Source organism: Paramisgurnus dabryanus, chromosome 24 (genome assembly GCF_030506205.2).
Source record: "Paramisgurnus dabryanus chromosome 24, PD_genome_1.1, whole genome shotgun sequence".
In the NCBI taxonomy this organism is placed as follows: Eukaryota; Metazoa; Chordata; class Actinopteri; order Cypriniformes; family Cobitidae; genus Paramisgurnus; species Paramisgurnus dabryanus.
In genome coordinates this window covers 8,902,100-8,922,643 of record NC_133360.1, presented here as the reverse complement: position 1 = coordinate 8,922,643, position 20,544 = coordinate 8,902,100, and the positions used below count along the sequence as shown (strand labels likewise).

Sequence of the window (20,544 nt, the reverse complement as noted above, 5' to 3'; positions counted from 1 at the left end):
TCAAAAAAATTAAAATAAAAGAGAAACAGGCTGATATCTGCCAATACCAGTAGTTTGGTGGTTATATTAACTTGAATTAACTAAATTTGGAAGATTACATTTTCTGATTTGTATCCATTCATATAATGACCATTAATATTAAACATTAAACGGATAGTTCGGCCAAAAATGATATTAAACCCACAATTTACTCATCTCCAAGCTGTCCGAGATGCGTTTTTTTTTTAGTTTTTAGTTATTTTAGAAAATGTTTTAGATCTTTCAGTTGATTAAATGTGAAGTTACAGGGTCCACGTTCTTCAAGTCCAACAAAAATGCATCCATCCTTCACAAAATAAATCCAAACGGCTCCACGATAATAAACAAAGGCCTTCTGAGGGTAATCCGCACGGTGTTGTTGTAGAAATATCCACATTTAAAACTTTATAAACGAAAATAACTAGCTTCCGGTAACGCCGCCATCTTTGTCCACATTCAAGGTAAGAGCGTATGCAGTTTACGGAGGGTTCTGTGCTGGTGCTCTGTGCCCCCACCCTCCGAATTTGTCATACGTCACTAAGAAAAGTGCGTACACTACGCTAATACTCTCTCCTGAATACAGAGGAGTCTAAGATGGCGGCGCTACCGGATGCTAGTTATTTTCGTTTATAAAGTTTTAAATGTGGATATTTCTACAACAACACTGTGGGGATTACCATCAGAAGATTTTGTGAAGGATGGACTTGGACCCCGTAACTTTACATTTGATTAACTGAAAGATCTAAAACATTTTTTTAAATAACTGAAAATGTGTTCGTCTGAAAAACAATGGACATATGCATCTCGGACAGCTTGGGGGTGAGTAAATCATCCATTTAAACTAGTGATGTTTCTTTCATTTTCTATACACAGAGCTCAAATTCATTGCATTTTCCTGTTCTCTTTTAATTAACAGGATTTATCATTTTTAATCTGTGAAAATTAGCTTTTATCCACCAATACCGATTATTGGCCGATATATTTCTAAAACAAATAGTTTTTACTTTTTATACATATATGCATTTGCACTGCTAACATAAATCATGGAACTTCTTTAAAAAAATTGGAAAGAAATATAAAAATCTGTAAAGACAGGCTCATACCCTTTCAACTCGCTGTTTATCTCTCCATTAATGTACCAGACGGATGTGATGCATCAGAATGTGTTTGAACTCATCCATACCGAAGACCAGCAGTCCTTCAGAAGCAACCTGCACTGGGCCCTAAACCCTCCGCCGGCCAACATCCAGACCGATGAGTCCCTGCAAGGTCAGTCAATATGGAAGTTTTTTTCTTCCCATTCTAAATGAGTAAATAAAAATTAAAAGTGAATAATATGTGCCAAATTAAAAAATTAATTAAAAAAATTTAAGGTGATAATGCATTTTTCCTGTTAAATTGCAAAATAAAAAAGCAATTGATGATTTGACATTTCATCTACGATCTCGACTACGATCTCGAGACAAGAGGCAAACTTCGGCAAATACATTTTTAAAAGGCTTTTTATTAATGTCCACGCAATAATAGTGACTAAAATCAAATTAAACTGTGAAGTTCCATTTTAATTTAAGTTCATTTTGACAGGAAAGATGCATTATCACCTTGAAAATAAAAATACAATTATTAAAATAAAATAAGGAAATAATTTCATTACATTTTACATTTTTGGCACATATTTTGTGTGTTTTGATCTATTTTTTCATCTAATTAATTGAACATTTATATAAAAACGTTAATAAGTCAAGAATTATTTATGAAAACTTAATCCAACAAAGAGTCCCTGGAGAGTTTTTTACCATCATCTTTTAGGATTTTTTAGCGCCGTGTAAAAATAAGCATTCTTACGTACGCTACATGGTAGTTTTGTGTGATTGTGTGTTTCTTTTTTGTTTCTTTCAGATGGAAATCCAGCAGTCCCGAGTGTGTCTGTGGTGGCGTGCAGCCCGGACGAGCTTCCACCCGAAAACTCCTCTTTCCTCGAAAGAAGCTTCGTCTGTCGATTCCGTTGCCTCTTAGACAACTCCTCGGGATTCCTGGTAGGTATTAAACATCATCTGAGATGTTTGAAAGCGAGATGAAACAGAATTTGCAATGCATTTAGCATAATGTACATCCAAAAACAGGATGTAATAACCAATAGGTTTGAGTTACGTCAGCCTTGAATCTTCTTGATTGTTACGTCAAAGTCAACTCAAGTCCTTTATTGTCATACAAGTACAATTAAAAACTTCCTTGAATGCTTCAGAATACAATAAGAGATATAACTGTTAATTTTATAATGTTTTTAACTGAAATGTTAGAACCCCGATAACGTGTACGGTCGACAAATGCAACTTCCAGAGGACACGCCCGAAATTCTTGCCAGGATGTGTTCGGGAAAATGGCACGTATGGTCACCCTATAGAAAAGTGAATTTTTTTCCCACCCAAACTCTTACTTGAAGATCAAGTCTATATAAAAAAGTGTAACATACAAACTTTAGGGAATGCCCCTAATCCCTTCAGACAGAGTTAGCATTGAGGTTAGCATGGCTAACAGTGTGTCATACTGTGCTTGCGCTGATCCCAGCGGGATCAAAAAATTTGGTACATTTCTTATAATCCCTCTCAAAGGAGCAGCAGGGTCATGAGGATCAGGTTTAATCTGTCCTCAGAGAAATAGGGCGAGACAGAAAATAACAAGTGAACATGCTTAGTCAGAAGAGCTAGCAAGTTTAAGTTAGCTTGTAATGAAGACAACAACAAAGTCGAGCCTTAGCAAATAGGCATCTATGGAAGTTAAAGTATCGCTTAACAAACTGAGGCTATAACAAAAAATACTTTTGTTTGGCATTTTTACGTCTGGCACCCTATCATCCCAAAAAAATATTTGGATAAAGACGACTCCTTTGTTTGCTAATCTGGGAAGTGGAAAATCCATCACTCCAGGAGATTAAGTCTCTAAGGGTTTGATGTGGAGATTGTCACTTGAACACCTTGAAATGTCCCTTGATGGCCATCTCATGAGAGATATTCAATTATCAATTTACTGGAAGTGCCATTCATGTATGAAAGAAAGGGCTGTCTCAGTGGTATTAGTGGTGTTAGTGTGATTCAGAAATGACAGTATAATGATAATAATGACAGACACGTAGATTAAACGCTCGCTCTCGGATGTAATGTCGCAGAACTCCGCCAATCCGAACAACGTTTGCAAGGTTGATCAAACAATCACAAAACATCAAGCATATTTTATATCTAAATAGCCTTGAACTATATTGTGGACATTGAATCATGATATAGTTTGCCAAGGGCACGTCAACAAATTCACATCTCCAGCTGCGTACGCACAAACAATACATCTATCAGTTGTTTATGTACGTAAATTAAGGCATGCTTTCACATTTTATAGACCTTTTTTCGAAACATTTCATTTTATTTTATGGAAGTCTGATTTTCAACACTTGTTTTTAAAGGCCCTAAACCTCCAAGGACGTCTAAAATTTTTACACGGTCAGAACAGACGCATGGATGATGGAGGACAGATGCCTCCCCAGCTCGCGCTGTTCGCCATAGCGACGCCCCTACAGCCTCCCTCCATTATGGAGATCCGAACCAAGAACATGATCTTCAGAACCAAGCACAAGCTGGACTTCACCCCAATGGCCTGTGATGCAAAGTAATGCCACAAGCTTTTATTCAATCCAGCAACTGCTAAAATATTTAGATTAACTTAGCCTAAAGTAATTGCAAAGAACCATCAATTATGAAATGTTTGGATTCTTATAATGCAGGTTTCTAAATACAATGATACATTATGTACATACTTAGTTTAATGCTGATATAGTGATGTTGGTTCTGACTGTGTTTCAGGGGTAAAATTGTTCTTGGCTACACAGAGGCGGAGCTGAGGGTTCGTGGTACAGGGTACCAATTCATCCATGCGGCTGATATGCTTTACTGTGCTGAGAACCATGTCAGGAGTAAGAATTTCGATTTTCTCTTTTTTGGTAAATTAGATGCAACCTTACTACTAGTAAAATCTGCATTGATCTGATGTTTCGGAAAATGATGTTCGACTTTGTTGTGCTAATGCATGCTGACATTATTGCCAAGGGCTTTGTGTCTAAAATAAACCCTAGTGTCACTAAAATACATTAGCCTGGTTCTCTTAGAAGATTAATTGAAAAAATGACAGTGTCCCCATATTGCGTGTTTCATAAGATGCCAACGTTACATCTGTTGAGATGTTGTTGTATGGACAAGGTGTGGCTGAGTCCTGGTTCAGTAAAAAAGAGAGAGACAGTAGGACTGTTGTTGATTTCAAAATATATCTATGTCAATATTTTTGATCAGTGCACCAAGCAGTACTAGACACCAAGGAAGCTACCGTTCAACCGTACTCCAACCAAGGCTAATTTTACTCTTATTTAGCTCTTGGCTAGTGTTATTTTTGGGCCCTAATGGCAAGTATACCTAAATACTTGGGTTTAAAATATTGAAATTTTGCTATTACAGTGATCAAAACTGGAGAAAGTGGTCTGACTGTGTTCAGACTGCTTACAAAGGACAATCGTTGGAAATGGGTACAAGCTAACGCTAGACTCGTCTATAAGAACGGCAAGCCTGACTACATCATTGCCACTCAGAGGCCTCTTGTGTAAGTACATAAGTTGGTTAGCTTGCTAGACTACATGTCTTCTAACTGTGACATTTTGACAAGTTCGTTGAAACTCTTTACACCACAATTTATTCAGGGAAGAAGAGGGTGGGGAGCACCTGAGGAAACGATCCATGCACCTTCCCTTTACCTTTGCAACCGGAGAGGCTCTGTTGTACCAAATCAGCTACCCCATGCCAGGCATCCCTGACACCGTTCAGGGTAAAGGGAAGAGCGGCAAAACCAAAAAGAGTAAGGGGGACAAAAGTGGGAAGGATAATGTGGACCCCAGCTCTCTGCTTGGAGCCATGATGAGACAAGACGAGTCTGTTTACGTGTGTCAGCCTGCAATGGAGCCCCGAATGTCCTTTCACAGTAGCCTCTTTAGCAGCCAAGGAGAAACTAGCACTTTTTCATCTTCTGCAGGGAATGATAACTGGAATCCGACACAGAATGGTGTAATTGCCTGCTCCAAACAAGACCCAACAAGTTTTGACCCACTACTTGCCATATTAGACTCTTTGTCCCTGGGAAATGAAGAGAGCTGCTCCAACAGCGAGCTATTTAATGCCCTGGAAAACCTCGGACTCAATGCGGAGGATCTTGAATTACTTCTTTTGGATGAGAGGATGATCCAGGTGGACATGGAATCTGATTATATCCCATCTCTGAACGATCTTCTTACCAACAATGAAATCCTTTCTTACATCCACGATTCACTAGAGAACCGTCTTGATGACACTGCAGGTGGTGTTTTATTACCTCCCACTGAAGTAGATACTCCTGAACCATCTAAGCTCTGTCTACCGTCTACTTCTGACTCAGCTGCTGAAGTTACTCCCTCCATGCCTGCAATGTACACACCTTTCTGGCCACCGAAACTTCCAGCACCCATAATTCAGCTCTCACAACAGATGCAACAACATCTCAACGGCCATTGCAAAACCGACAACTGGATCCCTGCACCGATGATGCCTCCTATATCTGAAACTGAGACCCCTGCATCGTTTCTTACCCAGCAAGACACCTTGTTGGTAAATTCGGTACAAGGTGTCAACAATGATCACTGGGCCCCCGAACACACACAAACCAACTTGAACAAGTTGTCTCCACTTGGTGACAAAATAACAGGACAAAATCAGATGCTAGTCCCATTCCAATATAAACAGAAACCTGCTGAGGGTGGACAAGCCTCTACAAACGGGATCTACAGTTACCCCCAATGGCACGGATTCAACTGCACAGACCTTAGCACAAATGGACCTTGTTTTCCTAATGGCCAGACATCACATATACACAATGCAATGGGTAACCATGTCATGTATGATATGTCCGATGGTTCAGGGGTGGAGTTAACACTAAACAATAGTTCAGATGTGGAGCAGTTTCCAGGAGTCATGGCGTCTTCCTCATCCTATCAGCAGGATCATGAGAAACATCAGCAGCCAAAGGTCCCACCCACTTATTACACCACCTGTACCAAACAAAACTCCTCACTAGATCAAATTCTGGATTTAACCCCTTCTCAGACCTTCCCCTCATTGACAAATTATGGCTCTAATCTGACTCACGACACCACTCACAGTAAGGTAAGAATATCCCGTTGATTCCTTTATCATTGTAAAGCATAGGTGTCCAATCCTGGGGGGCGGTGTCTCTGCAAAGTTTTGCTTCAACCCTAATCAAACACACCTGAACCAGCTAATCAAGGTCTTCCTAGGCAGACTAGAAACTTTAAGGAAAGTGTGTTGAGGGAAGTTTCAACTAAACTCTGCAGGATACCAGCTTTCCAGAACCGGGATTGGACACCCCTGTTTTAAAGGAATACCTAAAGTATACCTTTATGGTACCCATATGGTCTTTTTATAGTTGTAAAACAGGTTGTCTAGACTCGATGATATGCCCCACCCAACCCCCTAACATTTTCCTTTCTTTTCCATTGACCTAAATGCTTACACTCATCTAATTGTGCTCTGAATAGGAGACCAAGAGCTAACAGGTCACAGCTAATATACTGAGACTGCATGTACAATGACAGACCCTACTGTCTTTCCAGTCCCCCGAGGCCCTCCGTGGGGCCCAGCACAGGTGGATGTTTGCTTTGCCTGCTGCGTGTCTTTTATTATGGTGACTGTGGTTAAGATTGTAATCTTCCTGTAAGCTTCCAGGTCAAGCCAAGAGCAGCAGGCAGGCTTTTTGGCTATTTTCTATATTCTGACTGTAGGCAATGTAGCATTTGCTCCATTGTTACTTTGATGCCTGAGGATTTGAAAGAGCGAGAGAGGTAGCGAAACCCTCACAAAGGGGCCACTCATGCAGCAGGGAGTAGTTGGAAACCATGGGACCCTGTCTGCACTCATTTATCTAGACGATCTTGCCTTCCCACAAGTAGGGCACCATGCTGGTGTCATTTTTTTGCTTGGTATTCACAGATTTTTGTTGTAGATTGTTAGGACATTTGAACAAATACTTAACTAGGGATGCCTCGAAAGTTCGGGGCCCAAAATTATTCGGCTGAAAAAATACCAAAATTGAATTTTTGAAAAAGTGAAAAGGCCGAATGAATTTTACCAAACAATTACGTTTTTGATGATGCAATTAAATAAGATCCAGGGTACCGTGAGAGCCGCATGTCGGCAGTATATGGAAGCATTTTAAATTATCACAGAAAGCTGATTTTTTTCAGTTTTTTTATTTACCAAACTTTCAGTGCATCTCTACACTTAACCCTAATTATTGAACGTGATGGGCCAAGAAGCATCCACCCAGTGCCGGTCTTTCCTATACGCAAAGTAGGCAATTTGCATAGGGCCCCGCACCACTAGAGGGCCCCCTTGATCTCAGAATTATTTAAAACCATTATATCAAAGAAAAATTATTATTATGTTTAATGAAAACAAGACGCTATAATTTAAATAATTTGCAAACTTCCGAATTTGTGCGGGTTTTTAAAAATACTTAATGATTTCTTAAATCACTGATATGTACTCGGACAACATGCAGGCAGTTTCTCAATCCGAAGGCTGCAGCCTTCAGAGGTCACATTTGTAGGCTGCATATGCGTCATAAAAACGTATTTTAGAATATTAACAATTATAATGTTGACTATTATTCTTAGTTAATGGTTAATTGTTATATTATGCTTATGACTTGCAAATGAAATGCTTATTTAACTTAAAGGTGCTCTAAGCGAATTGAAGCGTTTTAGACCATAAAACATTTTTTGTTACATACCGGAAACATCTCCTCACTATCTGCTTGCTGCCTGTCCGCTGATCAAACTGTAAAAAAACGCGATCTCTGTAGACAGCCCCGGCTTCACAAACGGCAATATCAACAAATGGCCAAACCTACAAACAGAAACCATAACAAAGTGTTCCAGCCAATAAACGACAAGAAGGATTTGGGGGTGGGGGTTGGGCGCGTTCATGAAAGCACGGAAGGGAGGGGGAGGGGGAGGAGGTAGCTACGCTCTGTCTGTTTGAAAACAGTTCAAACATCAACAGGAAGTGACGTCGCACATTATTCGCTTAGAGCGCCTTTAAATAAATCAGGCTTGATGACGTATGCAGCGCGCATATGCGACATGATTCGGAGGTTGCAGCCTTCAAATTTAGAAACGGCCGCGTGCATGACGCAGAAGAGTGATTTGGTAACGATGCGCATATTATATGCCCACCATTGATTTAAAACAAAGACAAAGCTATCCGTCTGGAGCAGAATAAAGGGAAAAAAACGTGAAGCAAGGGAACAAGATAAAGGATTTGCGCGAGCAGATTAAGTCAATGTAAAGACACGCATGGGGCGATTCAAATGACGCGAATTGGGTGACACAATTGCCGCGAAAACACGCGCTTTTTCCTTTGAACTTCAAGAACGCGCTCTCGTGCAGGATAATTTGACGAGAGAGAGAGAGAGAGAGAGAGAGAGAGAGAGAGAGAGAGAGAGAGAGAGAGAGAGAGAGGTAAGAATGGTGCCCACGTCGAGAAAACTTAATAGAAGACTTGAAATTTGTAAAGGATTAAAGTATATGTCACTCGTTTAATTACAGTATGTTAACTGGATAACACTGGATATAACTCATTGTATAGATAATAAAATAATGTATTTTGATTACACAAATCAAACCTAACTATATGATTGTAGCTGCTGACCAGCATAGGGAATCTCTATGGCTAATTTCTAAGACATGTTGCTGATACAGTACTGTGTGTTGTACCTTATCTTGTTAATTGAGTCTTTTTGGGCATCTTATGCCTAGAATTATTCAAGGAGATTGATTCTTTTAACTTACTTTAAAGTTTGATCAGTTGTGCATAATGACATGTGCAACAAATGGATATAGGGTGTCAAACTCATAGATTTGCAATATTTAAAATCAGACACTATTTTTAAAATATTTGGGGTCAACCTCTGTGACAGCTTTAAAGGGACACTTCACCCATTTGCATTAAGCTTTGTATAGTTAGAACTCCAGTCATGTTTTTGAATGGTCATGCATCATTTTCTCAGTTGCCGCTGAGACTGGAGAAATACAGATTTCAGTGTTGCACATCCTTCTTTCAATGATGTAAAAATCATCATTTTGCATCATTGAAAGAAGGAAGTGCAATGTCTTTGTTGAGGGAATGAGACTACAAACACCCCTTTTCTCTGTCAAATAGGCACCTAATTCTAAATGTATGTTACATTTCGACTACAAATATAACACTTTCAATAAAGATTAATGTTTCTACGGGTGAAATGCTCTTTTAAAGCTGAAACTTATCAAATCCTATCAGAGGTCCAGAATGTCATTGAAACACACCAGTGGCTTTGCTGTCATCAGTATTAAACATGTTACCCCTCGAAGTACCCCTCCCCACAGAGCCCCCCCCCACATAACAAATCCCAATTTAACCCCTGTGTATTAACAGTATGTATTTATATGTAATTTAATTTGATTCATTACATTCATTTAGATCAGGTAAATTTTGTAGTGCTTCTCACAACACATTTAAATCAAAACAACTTATCAGCAAATACATGTTTCATGTTAAAATCAGCAAGTTTATCAGTCAGGGTTTCAAAGTAATGTGCATATGGGAATATTATACAGCTATAAGATAATACACTATGTGGTTAGTTAACAACTAACTAACAGCAACATTGACTGGGTTTTACCCAGATAGCACAGGTACGTCTGTGAGATGTCTGGTAAAGATCTGGAGATCTGGAATACATCTGGTGTGTAAAAACATCTTATAAAGGAAAAGAGCTGCTTTACATACATTCTAAATCAAAAACGTCTTGCAGACATCTTCAATATGTCTATATGACATCTTTTAGGAGACGTCTCACAGACGTATTGCAGATGAGAAAACAATTTAAATAAGACATCTTGCAGATGTAAACGCAGACATCAAATAGACGTCTCCGAGATGTATGTGTGCTATGCTATAAGGGTCTGAATGCACTGACAGAGGGCCCCTCACAAAGCTTTGCTTAGGGCCCCCCAGCATCTAGGACCGGCACTGCATCCACCCAGAAGACCTGGCATCAATCTTGCACACATAGTACACTCTAGGAACTGCACATCACCTCCCTGGTAACCACCCAGAACACACTGTCAGAGAGAGAGAGAGAGAGAGAGATAGTGGACAAATGGGATTATCTGATCCTTAAAGGACAAATTCAAACATCGAGACACAACAAAATCAAATTGAAAAAGAAGTGAATGAGCATAAAATTGACAATGCAGAGAATTTGGTCTTTTATGTCCATCATTGCATTGAGTGTATATGTGTGTGGGTCATTGCTCACAGCTGAATAATGAATAGAGATTTACCGCCCATCCAGGCGTAAGCAATTTTGACCTACAATCCCATCTCCATATATTACCTCATGCATCTGATACTACACACATTGTAGACTTTTATATAGGAAGTGGAAGATATTGCGTTGCTCATATGACAGTCACATCAGTTTTATGTGTGACCCTTGTTGACGTTTTTTGAAGGAAAATTAAAAACATGAAACTGTCTCACATTTGTTTGTTATTATTTAAATCCAGATGGAAACCAGCTTCATTCTCAACCCCACTAGTGTTGCTTACGCAGGAAGCTGTCTGATTCCCAATGGCAACTTGACGACCACATCCAGCAACGGTCCCTGTCCCCTTTCTGAGCCCGTACCACCTACGCCAGACCCTCAGACCACCGGTTTTTACCTCTGATCAGAGTCAAATATCCATCCGAAGAGATGCCATCAATCACAAAGGACTGTCAGAACGACAAAAGTACACAGAGTTCTTTTTAATTTTGTTTACTTGAATTGCGTTCGTTTTTATTTATATGAAATGAGCCAGAAGTGTAACTGGAAGATCAAGTACCTAATAAAATCACCCAATATAATCTGATAGCACTCTTATTATTATATTTATTAGGAAAATGTTGGGATAATTTCATTAATGTTATTGATAACTGATGGTTTGTGAGATGCAGTGATGTGTCTAGGTTGACAGATGCAGTTAAACCGGATTTAGTACGATCGTTGTGGTTACGTAACGTTGGCCGCCATTTATTGGCTCTCATTCATAAAGTCACAAGCACACTATTGCATTGTGACTATTTACGTAACAATGACACATGAAGGACTGTCGAAATCAATTTGTTTTGCTCTTGTTTTATGAATGAAGCCTCGTTGTCTGTAAATCACGTCAGGAGCGCGTGCAGTATCTAGCTCTTATGAAACCGATTGTTCTGAAACGCAGTAACTAAATAAGAGATTTATGTGAACGGAAGATTGGGATGCATATTTATTCGGAAATCAAGAGTATTATGTTTATTATAACATCATAAATAACGATTTAGGGAATAGTTATCAATAATAAAGCAGTAAAAAGTTAGATTTTGTCATTCAGAATAAACATCTTATATGCACTCGCAGGAAGGAAATGCAGGACTTTGGCATTAAGATGCAAATATAACTTCTTTAGACGACACTTTGGTCTTTTTGATCTATTGATCAGCTACATTTTATGAGGTTTGGCACCCCTATTTTTAGATGCAGTTGATCATGCCTGAACTCGGATTGAAAAAAATATTCATTGAAATGATAAAATCACAATTTGTAGATTTTTATTGAGTAGTTTTGTCTCAATTGGAGTGAAAGTTAATAGCAACACCGAGAATATTTCACAATTTTTAACCCCAAAAGTACAAATTTGCTGTACTCACCCTCAGGGCATCCAATAGGTTGACGTCTGTACCTGGCGGCCATCTTGTCACAGTCAGCTCGCTTACTCGTAGCATTGTGTTTTAATGGTGCATGTACTTTTTAAATAACCATAACTTGCTTATTTTTCTACCGATTTTCAAACTGTTTGGTTTGTTATAAATGTAAGAGAGTACTTATGTCACTGCATACTTATGAATAATGTTCATGAAACATGTTCATAATCATAGCCACGTTATTAAAGTTCGTAAGAAACCAAACGATTTGTAAATCCGTCAAGATTTCAGCAAGATAAGAGTATTTGTGCAGATCACTCGCCTTACATCAGGTACCACAGAGCTCGCCGGAAAGCTTGCCTGTAACAAGATGGCCGCCAGTGATAACGTTAAAGTCTCCCCCGTTACGTCTATATGTCACCAGGAGTCGTGGGGATTACGTTTGTATTGGATATATCTTCTTTTGAAGTCTCAAAGTGGTGGAAACCGTTGACTTGCATTACGTGGATCACAGAGCACTGGGGTTTCTACAAAATATCATTTTTTTGTTTATTGTTCCACTGAAGAAAAAATGTCACCAACTTATCGGATGGCCTGAGGTTAATAAACATCAAATTTATTATTAACTATCCCTTTAACTTTATAAATTATACCTCCAGTGTATTAGCAATGAATTTTAAAAAAACAGTTTGTAGAAGTGTTTTTTTTTTGTCGTAAAAACGATATTCTGGAAACCTAAGACACTGAATGTGTTGAGTATATTGTAAAGCAGATGAAAAAAGAAGATTTCATGGGGCTTCAGTGTGTTTTATTAATAAATGTGTTAATTGATAATAATAATATTGTTCATTTAAATGAAATTACCACCGTTTTTTACTATGTTCTTACTTCAAGAGATGAATTACTACATACCTATCTTTTTTCAATGCGTGCACTTAATCTTTATACAGCGCCTCGTGAATGTGTTAGCATTTAGCCTAGCCCCATTCTTTCCTTAGGATCCAAACAGGGATGAATTTAAAGCCACCAAACACTTCCATGTTTCTCGTTTTTAAAGACTGTTACATGAGTAGTTACACAAGTAAGTATGGTGGCACAAAATAAAACGTGGTGATTTTTTAAGCAGATAAAAAATTTGAACTATATTGTATGGCGGAAGAGCACTTCGTTTGCAGCACTTCGACTTCGGATGCAGTAATATTGATGGTTTTTATCTGCTTTAAAAATTGCCATGGTTTATTGAGGTTGAGGTAAGAACATAGTAAAATATTGAAAAACTGTGGTGTTTTCCTTTAATGAAGTCACAATGGATTTTCAGGACTGCCTCTTTGTTTTTGTTTTTTAATAAAATTGTATTTACAGACATTTCTATAAGAAGTACGGTAAGAATGGCTCAAATCGTAGCTATGGAATTGATTATATCTACATACATGATAAAACCATATTAGCATATGGAGTACGATCTACAAAATGTTTAACAAGTACCATTTGTAAATAATCTGTTTATTTTATATTGTCGTGAGCACTGTTTTAAAGAGCACTAGGTTTTACTTGATCTCCGACACGAGATGTAGACGTGTTTGGAGTAAATATTTCCTTTTTGGTATTATTTTCCGCTTTGTGTTTTTAAAAAGATGTTTTACACTTTAAAATGAAAAGAACGTGGTGCCATACTGCTCAATTTTACTCCGAATTTAAATGTATTATTGTTTAAAAAATGTTGATGCCCATGTTTTTTTAAAGAAAAGCACATTTGGATTTATTTTAACACACTGGAAGTAGTGAATATAGTTACAGATGAAGTTCTGTCCATGTTGAAATGTACAATTTGGTCATTTGATTAAAGAATCTGTGCAATCACAACCAACCTTGCACTATAAACCAGTCTTTCTCTCAAGTTCATTTTTGCACATTTTGTTTTTTTCTTTGGCTGCATCCGAAATCGAGTACCGTCTTGGGTTTTGACTAACATGCTCGATGTACTATATAATATAAATGAAATGCAGATGTACTACATTCGCCATGTTGTCATTGTCACGTTACCTACAAGCATCAGTTCAGCCAGCGTCGCATCATCTCCATTTGTTTACAGAGACAACTTAAAAAATAACAAGTAAATAAAAGTTTTTAAAAAATTGTCGATTAATTGTGAGATATATATATATCTTATTTTGTATGCGATTAATCACGATTAATCGACAATTTTTATTTACTTTTATTTACTTTTTTATATATATATATATATATATATATATATATATATATATATATATATATATATATATATATATATATATATATATATATATATATATATATATATATATTTAAACACAATACATTTCAGAATTTTTCATTTATATATATGAATGTTTTTACTTTTTTTTTAAACCATTTACGTGTGTATATATATTTATGGATATTTTATATATTCTATACTATATATTAAGTAAAAACATTCATATATAAATAAAAAATTCTGAAATGTATTGTGTTTAAATATATATATATATATATATATATATATATATATATATATATATATATATATATATATATATATATATATATATATATATATATATATATATATATATATATATATATATATATATATGTTTTTACTTTATATATAATATAGAATATATAAAATATCCATAAATATATATACACACGTAAATGGTTTTTTAAAAACATGAATGAATGTGTGTGTATTTATATATAGATAATAATAAGACACAGCACACACTCATATATTATGCAAAAACTCATTATTATATAATAACACATTATTTTGTATGCTATTAATCGCGATTAATCGTTGCCCACCAAGTACCATAGTCGATCAAAAAAAATTATGAAACTGTCCATCATATAGTTTAAACTTCACAGGTCATAGTCATCTATGGAGACTCAGCCTGGTGTTAATGCATTCGTCTCACACGAGCGCCGCTAACTTGTTTCCAAACATTCCTTCTCAGCACTTTATCCCTGTATCGATCGCCCAAGCCGAATGTCCCCTTTTCACACCTGCCATAGTGCAAAAAACACAGGCAAACAAACATTGAGGAGTGGCCTGGATGTTATTTTAAGCCCAGCGTTGGGTCAAAAACGGACAACCTATCTGTTGGGTTAAATTAACCCAGAAAATTTATATATTTAACCCAACGATGTGTTGAAATGGGTACAATGGGTTAGGTTCGTCTATTTTTAACCAATCGCTTGGTTGAAAATAACCCAGCGTTGGGTCAAAAAGAAATAAATGAATCTATGCTGGTTTGACCTAACACTGGGTCTCTCTCTCTCTCTCTCTCTCTCTCTCTCTCTCTCTCTCTCTCTCTCTCTCTCTCTCTCTCTCTCTCTCGTGTCTCTATGATTTTTGCTCACTTGTGACAGGACCAGTAACACATGAGGTGCACAACATCTCTCTTCAGTCCCACCCTAGCAACAGAGGCAGACAAAACAGAGATCCCTATAGACCGAGCCAGACAGGTGAAAATATACACAACATAAGAGAGATAGTGACCCGGGTTGTACACAGAAAACATCCACATATCACTAAAACTCCTTCCAGCATGCACTGCAACCGTATAAACTATTATTTGCTATGAGCAGCCAATGAGAGTCTGTTTCTGCTAAAATGTCTTAAAATATTCATCATCCAGACATTTCACTAATGCCATGTATTATTAATGTGCTTACTGACTGAATTAGTCATTCTGCCAATGGGATCACCTGCTTGTATAAAAATATAGTTTAAAACCATCAACATCCTTAACTAGTTTTAGCTGGATTTCCCAGCAGGGTTTGTGGGGTTCTTGGTTATGTTTCTTCATGCAAGGCAAATAAAATCCAGGAATTTTCCAGTCATCGTTTTTTTTTTCTTATAAATATCAGACAAACGGTCTTCTGTCTCATAAAACATTCAACTATCCTCAGATGCTACAAACTGTTTTCTCATGTGCGCATAAAGCGGTTGTAAGTGATGTTATTATTGAAATCATATTAAGAGCAAGCTCTTTGATCACACTTGAACGCTTTCAACGAAGTTACTGCAATTTTTATACATGATTTTGTGGCTATTTTGTAATATTTATTTTTTTTAATATAGAAATATACCAAAGGCATACTACTGTCTGCTATTGCAAAGCAACATACAGGTATACATCTTTATCAGTATGTGTGTTCCCTGGGTTTGAACCCATGACCTTTGCACTGCTAACACAATCTGCTGCTATTCTGAGCAACAACAAAAAAATTGTTTTGCTTATTTTATGCACTGAAAAAAATATTCATTCAATTTACAATTTTTTTTAAGGTGAGTGGTTGCAGTCAATTTATTTAAGATACATTTAACCAAAAGTACATTTATTTATTTTTTTCTATTTTTTTGTTTAAATGTAACTTAAATAAAATTATTGCAAGCATTTAAAAAATTAAGTAAATTGAATAAATCATTTTTTTCAGTGTAGCTATTAACTTTTCATTCAATTTATTCAATTTTTTAGGGTAAGTTGTTGCAATCAGTTTATTTAAGCTACATTTAAACAAAAGTTTATTTATTTATTTATAATTTTTTGTTTAAATGTAACTTAAATAAAAATTATTTTATTTAAGTTACATTTAAACAAAAAATTATTCAATATACTCAATTTTTTTAAGTGGTTGCAATTATGCAACCACTTAAAAAATTGAGTATATTGAATAAATCTTTTCTCATTCAATTTACTCAATTTTTTAAGGTAAGTGGTTGCAATCAATTTATTTATGCTACATTTAAACAAGTGTTTTTATTTATTTATGATTTTTTTTTAAATGTAACTTAAATAAAATGATTGCAACAACTTAAATTTTTTTTAAAATTGAATAAATAATTTTTTTTCAGTGCACTGAAAAACTGATTGATTCAATTTACTCAATTTTTAAGGTAAGTGGTTGCAATCAATTTATTTAAGCTACATTTAACAAAAGTTTTTTGTTTTGTTTGGACTTTTACATTCTTCTTTGTTTAAATGTAGCTTAAATAAATTTATTGCAACCACTTACCTTAAAAAAAATTGAGTAAATTGAATGAATCTTTTTTTTCATTGTGTAGCTATTAACTTTTCATTCAATTTACTAAATTTATTAGGTAAGTTTTGCAAAAAATGTATTTAAGCTACATTTAAACCAAATTTATTTTATTTATTTATTTATTTATTTTTTATGTAAATTCAATAAAATGATTGCAACCACTTAAAAAATTTAGTATTTTGAATAAATCTTTTTTTTCAGTGTAGCTATTAACTTTTCAATCAATTTACAAAAAAATTTTAAGGTAAGTTGTTGCAATCAATTTATTTAAGCTACATTTAAACAAAAGTTTATTTATTTATTTATTTATTCCTAATGTTTTGTTTGTTTAAATGTAACTTAAATAAAATGATTGCAACCACTTAAAAAAAGGAGTAAATTGAATAAATCATTTTTTTCAGTGTAGCTATTAACTTTGAATCGCTACTTGCCAGTCTGTAAAGGTGCGCAGTAGAGGGAGGGACTTTCCATTCTAGAAAGCATCTGATAAAAATCTATGTAGTGCAGGATGAGTAATAAGTATTTTCGGTCTGTTTTCCTAAAAGAGAAATGTGTACATTTTAAATGTAACCTATATGTTAAAGTCTCCACAAGCATACAAATACGCTCATAAACTAAAACTTTTTGATTTAAAGGGGTCTCTCAAATATGTTTCACTCAAGGGGCAACCTTCCGATCTTTCTGATGAAGCCAACACGGAAGTGACTTAAGCTGTGAATTGTCAATCCCATAGACTGTAAAAAAATATGGACATAGTGTCCATGACGTCGCCCTTGGGTTTCTGAAGATCGTTTTTGAAGCCAATAGTAGGCGGAGGCTGCCGTGGCCATCTTTCGGTTATCCGTGAGTGACACGCCGCGCGGTGATGCATTTGCCAAGATGGCGAAGACCGTCTCCGCCCACATTTGGCTTCAGTATTGGCCTACAGTTGAAGACACTACGTCCATGTTTTATACAGTTTCACCACAAGGCCTATTGATTTATGGCTCCTCTCAGTATTTAATTTTTACTATTTAAAATCTTTCTGTTTTCCAGTTGTCGCCAAGTAAAGCATTATTTTTTTTAAGACTGCGAGCTAGTGGAGCTGGTGCAGTATTTTGGTGAAGGCCATTGTTTCTCTCTGTCTTTCTGACCCCAGACTGAGGTGTCCACTCATGTTTGGGAGTGTGGATCAGTCCAGTCATATCCTCTCCGGGAACCCGCAGGCTCCTGGTTCCTGTCGGCTGGACTCTCACGCAAGGCTGTCTGTCACGTACCCTCCCGACACACCCCAAATCAGAGAGCAGGAGCGATTGTGACTGCTTATTATCACCCTGCGGTTCATTTATAGGAATAGAAAGTGATGTTTCTACTGAGCCATTGCTTTCCCAGGCCTGGCATCGCTTGGCGACGTGTTAACGGTCTTACACTTCTATTTATAGGTTTGCTGCCCAATAAATGCACAGACCGCAAACCAGGTTCCCAGGCACAGATTTACTTCAGTTCTGAATTGATTCGAAAAATGTTGGTGCAGAACTATACCTCATGTTTGTTCCATATAAAGAGACAAGTCTTTAATGGTATTTAAATAAAAACTTAACAAACAAAATAAATCATGGACCAAACATCTCCAGACAGTAGTGTTCTCGGCACAGGATGTTATTCTGAATCTAGTCTGTTGTAGATGTTTGTTCTGTTAAAAAGGTCTCGTGGGTAAATCGTCCTCCATTAAGAAACCCAGCGGAGAAACTAAACACAACTGTTGCTAAAGATTAAGTCATCTTTGAATGCAACAGATGGTGATCTAATGTTTTGATTCTGCTAAAACTGTAAGCATGGATTTCGCTTGATTTTAGCGTAGTATTTGGGTTTAGATCAACTGAAAGTTTGCAGGTTTGAATCTCACAACATCTCCAGAAACCTCCAGATAGAGCTTGCACTTGCATTTTATGATGATGTCATCATATACATGCAGCAGTGAGTTGCATCAACCTTGGGTTGAAAAATAACGCTTCTTAATTCTTTCGCCGCCAGCGTTTTTGAAAAAAGTTGGCAGCCAGGGATTTTCATGATTTTCACAAAAGTTTAATGCCTTCCAGAAAATTTTCTTCTTTAAATGTATAAACATACAATATATAAAATGAAAGAACAGACCCTCTGCTTTAAAAAAAAAAAACTTCATTCTACCTTCATTAGATCTATTTTATCACCTCTCAAATATGGGTAGGTTTCTTAAAAAACACCAAACTTTGAGCAAAAAGCTGAGATAATTTAATTTTTGTGAAGGACTTTTGATAGAGATCAGATGCCGAGCGATCCTCAAAACATACACGGACATATAAGCATGCCACCTGGTGGATAATAGCGGTATTGTGAAAAGCCAGAAATATTCGTCATTGGCAGGGAAGCTTATCTTAATTGACGAGATAATCGTCAATGGGAGTGAAAGATTTAATAACTCACAATGTCTCAGTTGTTTTTTTGATCATAATATGGTAGTCAATGTCTGTCAGTGTTGTTCAGTTACCAAAATTTCTCAAAATATATTTTGTTGTCTTTTGCAGAATGCAGGTTTGCAGTCAGGTTTGCATGACATCAAAGGAATAGACAGTAAATGGAAATTGCACTTTAAAAAAATGATATCAAATCAACATATATTTCATAAAAACAGGTTGAGTTTGTTTAACTTAATTTGTTATGTCAACTTATAAGTCAAAACGTAAAATAATGGGTTCAATTGACTTGCAAAACCAAGTTGCTTGAACTTCATGCTACATTTTTTTTTAAGTGTAGTTCACCCCAAAATGAAACGCGTTGCCAAAATCACCTCGATTTCCCTTAGAAGGCCTTTATTAACCCCCTGGAGCCGTGTGGCTTACTTTTATGAAGGATGAATGGACACACTGCAAAAAATGATTTTCAAGAAAAAAAATTCTTAGTATTTTTGTCTTGTTTTCAGTAAAAATATCTAAAAATTCTTAATTGTAGATGCTTTTTCTTCATGATGAAAACGACCCAAGAAAATAAGTCTAGTTTTTAGACCAAAAATATCAAATTTAAGTGGTTTTGTGCATAAAACAAGCAAAAAAAATCTGAAAATCTTACAAATCTTAAACACTAAATTCAAGAAAAATTCTAGAAAAATATGCTTACCCCATTGGCAGATTTTTTTTGCTTGTTTTATGCACAAAATCACTTGAACTTGATATTTTTGGTCTAAAAACTAGACTTATTTTCTTGGGTCGTTTTGCTCATCAAGAAAAAGCATCTTCATTTAAGAATTTTTTGATATTTTTACTGAAAACAAGACAAAAATATCAAGAATTTTTTTTCTTGAAAATCATTTTTTGCAGTGCATTTTTGAGCTTTAAATCAGAAGCACCATTTACTCCCATTATACACGGCAAAAAATTATTATTCTCTTGGTATTTTTGTCTTGTTTTCAGAAAAAATATCCAAAAATTCTTAAATTAAGATGAGCAAAACGACCCAAGAAAATAAGTCTGGTTTTTAGACCAAAATTATCAAATTTAAATGATTTTGTGCATAAAACATGCAAAAAAAATCTGCCAATGAGGTAAGCACATTTTTCTAGATTTTTTCTTGAATTTAGTGTTTAAGAAAA

The 20,544-nt window shown here is 36.0% G+C and overlaps 1 protein-coding gene across 1 annotated transcript in view; it reads left to right on the top strand.

The window, feature by feature from the left end:
* Window positions 1–13,729, top strand: part of ahr1b (aryl hydrocarbon receptor 1b) — a 33,136-nt gene extending 19,407 nt beyond the window's left edge. Inside the window, exons 5-11 of the mRNA XM_065243237.1 lie at window positions 1,161–1,287; window positions 1,918–2,054; window positions 3,473–3,675; window positions 3,870–3,979; window positions 4,515–4,656; window positions 4,754–6,245; window positions 10,709–13,729. Of these exons, the coding sequence (XP_065099309.1) occupies window positions 1,161–1,287; window positions 1,918–2,054; window positions 3,473–3,675; window positions 3,870–3,979; window positions 4,515–4,656; window positions 4,754–6,245; window positions 10,709–10,870 (2,373 nt within the window). The 3' untranslated portion in view covers window positions 10,871–13,729. The remainder of the gene's footprint in view (window positions 1–1,160; window positions 1,288–1,917; window positions 2,055–3,472; window positions 3,676–3,869; window positions 3,980–4,514; window positions 4,657–4,753; window positions 6,246–10,708) is intronic.
* The last annotated feature ends 6,815 nt before the right edge of the window (window positions 13,730–20,544 follow it).